Raw genomic sequence first — 8,485 nt, 5'->3', positions numbered from 1 at the left:
TTCATGTTGCCATGATGTTAATTACTTTTGTTTCATTATTATTATTATTTGTTGGTTTTATCTTATCATTTTATTTTCTCTTTGTTTGTTAACTTGCTCATTTTTCAACATTACCAATTTATGATAAGTTTTAACCTCTTTTCCTATCTTTCCAAAATGAAATTTAAAATTTATACATGAAAAAAATGTTAGGGGTTCAAAATTTTTGGATTAAGTTTTTATGTTAACTTTTATAGTACTTAGTTCAAATTTTTATACTCTTATTATTGAATTATTAAATAGCATGTAATTTTGCGACATAAAGTACGGATAGGAAAAAAATTGATAATTAGGCTTATTAAACATTATAAGTAAATATTTAAAACTAATGATGGGTGCAAAGGGTGGTATAAATTGATAATTTAATTTGTAAAAATGAATTTAAATGAGTTTACAAAAGTCAAAATAAATGGGTTATAAATGAGTAATTGGGTTACCCAATTCATTTTTTGACTTACCCATTTATACCCATCTAATTAAATGGATATAAATAGGTTGACTCATTTATACCCATTATCCATTTTAGCCAACCCAAGCTCGCCCAAGTCATCCATTTTGACATCTCTAGTGACAGCAAAGATACATTTCCGTTGAAATATGATGCAAATTTTCAGAAATGTACTTATATAAAGGACCAATATGCTACCAGTAGTCATACCAGAAATATGTATCAGCACCACCTCCAATCAAATGTCTAATGAAAGGCTGAGCTTCTTCCCTTAACAAATTTTCCTCCATACCCAAGAACCATTAACAGGAATCTTTGCTGCCCAAAAGGAACACCCTTTCAAGTTGTTGGTATAAACCCCTTTAACCCAAAGAGTATCCTTTTTACAGCAAAGAGCAAACATGCCATATTTGCTTGATGATTAGACATTTGTTCCAAAGTTCTAAATCAAACAGGCCCAATCCTCCCTCCTTCGTAGGCATCCATGTATCAGTCCACTTAACTTTTGCACACTAACGAGTTCTAATCTCACCAGCCCATAAAAAGGAGGTTAGCATACTACAAACCTTCTGGATGACATATTTGGGAAAAATAAAAGCACTAGACCAAAAAACCTGAATCCCATTTTAGATAGATTTTATCAATTGTAATCCACCTCCATAAGAAAGTTTTTTACTAGACCAATTATGAATTCCTTGTTCTATCTTATTTAAAATGGGTTGACGATATATAAATCTGAGTCTAGTAGATATCAATGGCAAGCCCAAATACCTAACTGGGAGTGAGCCTAAAGGCATCTGCAGTGGATTGCAAAGCTGAATCTACATATGCTCATTCACACCAGCGATATATATCTGACACTTATGTGGGTTTGGAGGCTGGACATTTCACCGAATTCATGCAAGGTTTTCTGAATCAACTGAAATGATCTCCTTGTAGCAGCAGTAAGTATAAAAAGTTCATCAGCAAAAGATAAATGGGATGGGATATTTTAAGTTCTTGACACTTGGGTGATAGTTGAATCCATTCTTATCAATGTTCCAATTCAGCAATTTTGTGAATATCTCTATAACGATTCGAAACAGATACGGGGATATAGGATCCCCCTATCTCACTCCCCTTTCGCATTTATCCACTAAAGCAATGAATTTAGCAGGAAAGCCCAATACCTTCATAGCAGCAAATAGGAAAATCCCAATTCAAGGTGTCGTATGCTTTCATAATATCAATCTTTATGACAGCTCTTGGTGATCCATCTTTCCTGTGATAACCCCTCACCACCTCATGCACCAAGAGAACATTATCAAGAATGTGTCTGCCTTTCACAGGGCACTCTGTGTGTTACTGATAATTTCAGGAATAACCTTCTTTAGCTTATTGGTCAAGATGGCAGAATAGCACTTGTGCAGTGTATTGCAGCCCGCTATGGGCCTAAAGTTCTTCATGTGCATAGCATTTTCTACTTTCGGCAGCACCAACGTGAGGACAGTACTATTTTTTTATCTGTGTTATTTAGATATTCAAGAACCTAAAGAAATCTATGAATACACGAATACCAGAGATGAGGTATAAGAACTTGGGGCACGGATGATGGAGTCAAACTGGCAGAGTACTGATAAGTGGATTCATCGTCAATATTTTAAACACTAGCCAACATGTATTCTTTATGGGTATAATTGAGGGGTTAACATTTGTGTTCAGAGGAATTTAGCTTCTATATTGATGAGATTAAATTCATTATTGAATAAGAGTTATGAAAAGCTAAATTATTTCAATGGTTGAATTATTAGATGATGTAGCAAAAATCATGGATACAATATTGAAAATAACTATAGCATTTTTGGCATTTTCAAGTCAATAGCTTTTTTTTTATATATATAATCCTATAGTGGTACGAATTCTTACTTAGGTTTCAAGGAGACATGGTAAGTTTTCTTTGGTTTCTGCCTTTTTAATCTTGTTCCTCTAAATTCCTTCTGTTGTCTACGTGTTATTAACCTTCTAAATAATCGTCTGCACTTTATCTTAGTGAAAATATGCGTTGCAATTACATTATGGGTCTGTTTGGTTGGAAGTAAAATATTTTCCTTGGGAAAATATTTTTCGTGGAAGTAATTTTCCATGAAAATCATTTCACTTTTATCATTTTCAGGTGTTTGGTTAGTTTATTGAAAATATTTTCTTACTTCATTTTTCTGGTGTTTGTTTAACTTTTGAAATATTTTTACTTTTATCTCTATCTTTACTTTCTACACATTATAACTACATACTTCTTCCCATGCAAAATAAGAAAATTTATCTCATTGTTTAACTTTAAAAAATCTTGGAGAAATGTATATATGAATAAAAAATATCTCCTTAAGCAATAAATAAATTGCTGGCCATTTAGTGTCAAATATCAATCACATGCAATGCTTATTGTGACATATATCTTGCACTCTCACTGCTGAAAGTTTATCTAGAAAAGAATGTCCTTATTATACATAATTAATTACTAGCATAAGATGAGCAGGATGAGGTTTTTTTTTTTTTTAATATACTAGGGGAAGGGTTGGGTTGGGTTGGGTTTGGTGGTACGGGGGAGGGAGTGTAAGTAAGAGGTCTTGGGTTCGAGTCTTCCTGTTTACACTAAAAAAAATATATATATACTACAAGATGTTTTCAGTAAGTTTGGAACATACTACAGGCGGGATGCATGCATTTCAGAAAACAACTTCAGTACGTTTGGAAGGGAAGTTGTTTTCCATAAGATGAGTGAAAATATTTTACATAGGAAAATGTTTTCAGTAACTTTTGTGCAACCAAACACGGGAAATTAGGAAAATATTTTCCTGGAAAACATTTTCACCCGAAACAAACGGACCCTATGTGTTGGTAGTTTCTATCCAAGTGTTAGAACAAGGCATTGATACGTTATTAAAGAATATTCTCGAGTTGAAAAAAGGTTTATTCAACTCCGTTGAATCCTTGCGGCCACAACTAAAATTGCAAATCACTGGACCTTGGTTCAGTGGCAACCAGGAGGAATTTAAATTTTTCACTGGGTGCAGGTCAGTGATCGAATCTCTTGATTGTGTTTTTTTTTTGTTTGAATTTCTTAGAATTCGGTCAAAGGTTATTTAACTCCCATCGTGACCTTCAATAAATTAGATAAGTCCATCTCCCCCCATTTTCCAAGTATAAGACCATTTGTAACAATGTTGTACTTAAATTTGTATTGAAAAAAGACTAAAATTGCAGAGTCACGGATCCGTATATAGCTGAAGCCAGAATCCGAACACTTCATTTGACTCCAAGAACAACTCTTGACTAAACATGTGTGACGCACAGTTGGTTGAGATTTCTAAAATAGCATGGAAAATAAAAGACTAGCCAAGAACATTAGAACATGGAAAAAAAGAAACTATTTTCTCAAGAAAATAATTGTGAACATATGTTTCAAAAAGAAACTAAAACATACTTCATTTTCGATGAAAAAAATCTCTTGATCCATGACCATTTGGGTTTTCCACAGTTTTGTACATGTTTAAGGGCCTTAATTGGTCAGGGACTTTAGTTGAATAATCGATGTTTGTGAAGGCATTTCTGTACGCGGAATTTGTAACCTGACATCTATGTTGAAGTAGATTCCTTTTAAATGGAATTAAACAGCCATGGATTTGTTTAAATAATTGTTGTATTAAATAGGATATGATTAAACTAATGATTATACAGACATCATTCATTGGTAATAACTTTTTTTAATAGAAAATAATAATTTCATTAACCTTCAACATAGTTTTGAAACATACAGCTGATAGTGTTTTTTTTTTTTATAGAAAAAACATAATATTTGTTATAAGTTTTTTTTATAGAAAACACAATAATATTTGTTATATTTGGTATAATCAAATTTTAGATGTCAGAATAGAATAAATTCTGTTCGGATTTGACTTGCATGAAATATGTCATAGGACGAAATATGTTTTTAATCTTGTTTTATTTGTTTCTACTGTGCTATTTGTTTCCTGTTCATGCGTAAGCCGTAAAATGACCTTTCCGATGTGCAAGTGGAATTTTACCTTGTTTGGATAGGCATTTTTCACCAAAAAATGGTCTTGTTTTCCGTGAACATATTTCCCTATTACCTTTTTACCTCACATACATCAAATCGTTACAGTAATTTTTCAACGAAAAATTCATAAAAAATGCAATCCAAACACACTCGATTGAAGCAATTTGAAAATCTCAGCAATCTGCACTCTCGTTTTGGACTTTAACATCCTAAATAATCTATTACTCGGGAAAATGATAAATATAGTCTCTTACGTTTTCCAAAAATATTTATTTTCCCTTTACTCCATCAAGTATAAATTCAAGTTCCTAATCCAAAAAATGACGCTTGGACACTATTTCGAAATAAAAGAAAGCCACAAGGAAAAAAAAAGGATTCAGTAATAAATCAAAAAGGAAAACGTCACCACAAATTCTATAGAAGTTTAGGAAATAACGTATATACCCTTTATGAATTAGCGACGTTTCCCTACTCCTAATGAAAATTTATCCATATTACTAATTTATTCCACATTTTCAATTATAGAAGAGGGAAAATCAAACTTGCAATTGTTGTAACAGGCAATCCCACAATGTTTAGATGCTACTTGTCTCTATATCTTTTTACTAAACCAAAACATTCTTAACCAAGAATCAAGATAATTATACAAATCAAATCTTCATACATGTAGAAACACATATATGTCTATCTATCTAAGGAACTAATTATGGTTGAATAGCAATACAAAGTCATGATTTTATTACAAGGATTAGAAGTAGGAAAAGGCAATTAACAACAAATACCATAATTTAAATGTTGATGACTGCAACAGATTATCCGTCACCTATCTTCTCTTAGAGGAACTCTCCTTTCCATTTTCCATTTATCCAGTGTCCAATGCCAACTTGAGGTATATGAGAAATTGTCAGATAATCTTCACTTTGTTTATCCAAATTCTGTACTTTGTGGATTAGCTCATCAGACATATCAAACAACCCAAGAAGTTTAAGCTCGGTCAAGTTTTGGAGGCCCAAAGGCAGGCCCTCCATAAGCTTGCAACCAGCAATTACAAACTGTTGGAGACTGGACAATGACTCCTCTTCCACTCTGACCCATTTCAGTCTTTTTAAATGCCCAAGGCCTAACATCTGGAGTTTTGGGAATGTTCTAGCCTTAAAGCACAATGCCTCCCCTTCGTAACCATTATGAAGAGCAAGGTGTACCAGATTGGGCAAGTGTCCGAGGCAGTCTATTGCATTCTCATCTTCAGTCAACTCACTATTCTGCAAGATTAAAGTGCCCAAGGATTGAAGTGACATTACCCATTCCGGTACTCTCTCTAAACGCCCAGTCAGCGACAGCCTCGTAAGAAATCCAAGTCTTGGAGAGACGGAATGTTGGAGATCAAGGGTCTCCTCTTCTTTAATGGAGCAGATATACAACTCTCGAAGGTTGGTCAGCCTTGACAGGGAGTAGAGCAACTCTTTTCCATCTTCTCTTCTCAGCTTTGTTATGGATAATTGCCGCAACTGAACGAGCTTCCCAATCTCCCTTACTACTTTACCACTATCTGCTTCTATACATTGCAGCCTCTCCAAGGAAGTAAGCTTTCCAATTCCATCCGGAGATTTAAAGCCCCAAAGTGCAAAGTTATCTGAATAATCACCACTTCTGCCTACGCGAAGGGAACGGAGTTTTCTCAGCTTTATAATTTCCACGGGCAACTCCGTTATAGTGGTTCCGAACAGATTTAAAAATTCTAGGTTTTGAAGCTGCCCAATAGATTTTGGGATGACTTTAACTCTGGTGCCACTTAGATCCAGATGCTTGAGATGAAATAGTTTGAAAACTTCCTTTGGGATGTTGTCCAATTCAGCTCCCGTCAAATTTAAAACCTTTAGGAACTTGGGACCACCACATAAAAACTTGGACAAAAATGAAGTTGTGAGAGGATCTTCATACCCGAATGTTTCCACGGACCGAAGACACTTTAAGCTGCTGAAACCTTGTGGAGGATTATCAGTGAAGTTATGCATTGCCAGGTGTCGAACTTTGTCAGGCCATCTTGTGCAATATCCAGTGATTATGGCTGTGAAGCTCTGCTCTTTAGATTTTGAAACAATGATTTCACGCAAAATATCATGAAGACCACATTTCACCAATTTGCCATCACGAGTCTCTTTAACTTGATAAGTTTCTGTTGATGAGTTGTTTTAGATACCTCATAGCAATATCAGTGGCCATCATTCCTTCTTCTTTCTACAAATCCCAGTGCTATCCATTTTTTAAGTAATGTAGTGACATTAATTGGATGATCTTTCAGGATAGACACTTAATATAATATGCAGATTTTAAGATGGTGAGGCAAATCACTATAGCTAAGTAAGAGTATCTTTCTAATTCTTTCCTGTCCATCTACCTCGCCGCCAAAGCCACGAAGAATCATCTCCGATTCATCTATCCTGTCCTTGTCCTTCAGAGCCAAAACACCACCTATTGCAACAATTCAAGCGGTAGGCCCTCACATTTTTTATATTTTTCTAGAAACCTCTTCTAGATTTGGAGGCAACCTTACTCTGAAATGTTCTATTGCAAAAAAGAGTCCAAGAATCATCGTAAGAGAGAGGCTTCATGATATGGATAAGTCATGGGACGCTAAACATGATGCAAGAAGCTACATCGTAATTCGTGTCGTAATACAACACGACTAGCGATGTTGCAGTCTGGCAATATGTATTTGATAGCTTCCAGGCATCTAGACTCCACACATCATCAAGGACAAGGATGTACCTTCTTTCTTTGAGGAAGTCTCTGACAAATTCACTCAGTCTAACACGATTCATGGATTCCACTTGCGGAGGCACCAGCTGTCTGATTTCCTCGCACAATTGTCGAATCAAGTCCTTGATGATGACGTTGAACTGAAAATTTTGAGAAACGGTTATCCAGGCATGGCTTTGAAATTGTTCCTTCACTGCAGCATCATCGTAGACCTTTTTCGCCAGGGTGGTTTTACCGAGTCCCCCCATTCCCACCACTGAAACTAGTTTCAAGTGGGAATGGTCATCAAGAATTTTGGAGATGAGCTCTTTTTTGGGCTGATCGATGCCAACAAGTTTAGCTTCTTCAATCAGCAGTGCTTGGTCACGAATATCACAATCTGTGTTTGCCACGTGCGAAGAGCTGGAGCCTATTTCTTGAGTACCATACAGAGACTGGTACCTCTGATGCCTTGCAGAAATCTCTACAACTCTGGCCTTGATATCTTTTATCTCCAAAGAAATCCGATGCCGGGCTTTCAGATTTTTAATCGAGTTGTAGATCTTGCCAACACGGCCAAAGAATCCATCTGCATCACCACGAGCAAAGCGGAAGGCAAAATCATCGAGAACGTCCTCTGTATCATAAGCAACTTCTCGAACCTGCTTTACCCATTCTTGGAGTTGGGAGTCATCGTCCTCCTTTGCTTCAGCTTGTCTGAGGAAAGCTTTCATGCTGCCGAGTTCATCTTTGATGAACTGAACATCTGGTCGAAGTCCACCCAAAAGCGTGCTCTCTTGGGAAAGTAAGGTGGAGAGCTGCTTAATTAGAAAGCCTACAACACTCTCGGCCATATTCCTCAGTTAAATTTCACAGGAGTTGGTTCTCTTGCGGAAACAATCACAAGCAACCAAAATGTGGCAAACTTGGGAAAGTATGCAGTTTTCACTTCTGTGAAAGGGAGGGTTAACTGGCTCGTTGGAAATATCAAGCTCAGTTCAGGAAGGCCGTCCTTTCCTTTCTGTAATTTGTGGGGCCTGAATTCAGTAATAATGATAGACCTGTACAATTCAACGCGTCAAACTTTCTTTTTCGTTACTGGGCTCCATGGATGGGAAGTGGAGCTGAATGCCTGCAATCTGGACTTGACTTACCCAGTCGTTGTTTCCTTTATATTATATCCCGGACCCGGCTAATTTCTTAGA

General features: G+C 36.0%; 1 protein-coding gene and 1 pseudogene across 1 annotated transcript; both read right to left on the bottom strand.

The window, feature by feature from the left end:
- Positions 1 to 5,374: 5,374 nt before the first annotated feature.
- Positions 5,375 to 6,966, bottom strand: LOC113780141 (disease resistance protein RPM1-like). Its single transcript, XM_027325953.1, has 2 exons — positions 6,894 to 6,966; positions 5,375 to 6,717 (listed from the first exon to the last, which is right to left on the bottom strand). Exons 1-2 carry the CDS (start codon positions 6,964 to 6,966, stop codon positions 5,375 to 5,377), a joined length of 1,416 nt encoding a protein of 471 aa, XP_027181754.1.
- Positions 6,967 to 7,013: 47 nt separating this feature from the next.
- On the bottom strand, positions 7,014 to 8,134 carry LOC113780140 (annotated as a pseudogene).
- Positions 8,135 to 8,485: the final 351 nt, after the last annotated feature.

This window comes from Coffea eugenioides, chromosome 8 (genome assembly GCF_003713205.1).
Source record: "Coffea eugenioides isolate CCC68of chromosome 8, Ceug_1.0, whole genome shotgun sequence".
Lineage (NCBI taxonomy): Eukaryota > Viridiplantae > Streptophyta > Magnoliopsida > Gentianales > Rubiaceae > Coffea > Coffea eugenioides.
This window is presented reverse-complemented; position numbering and strand designations above follow the sequence as displayed.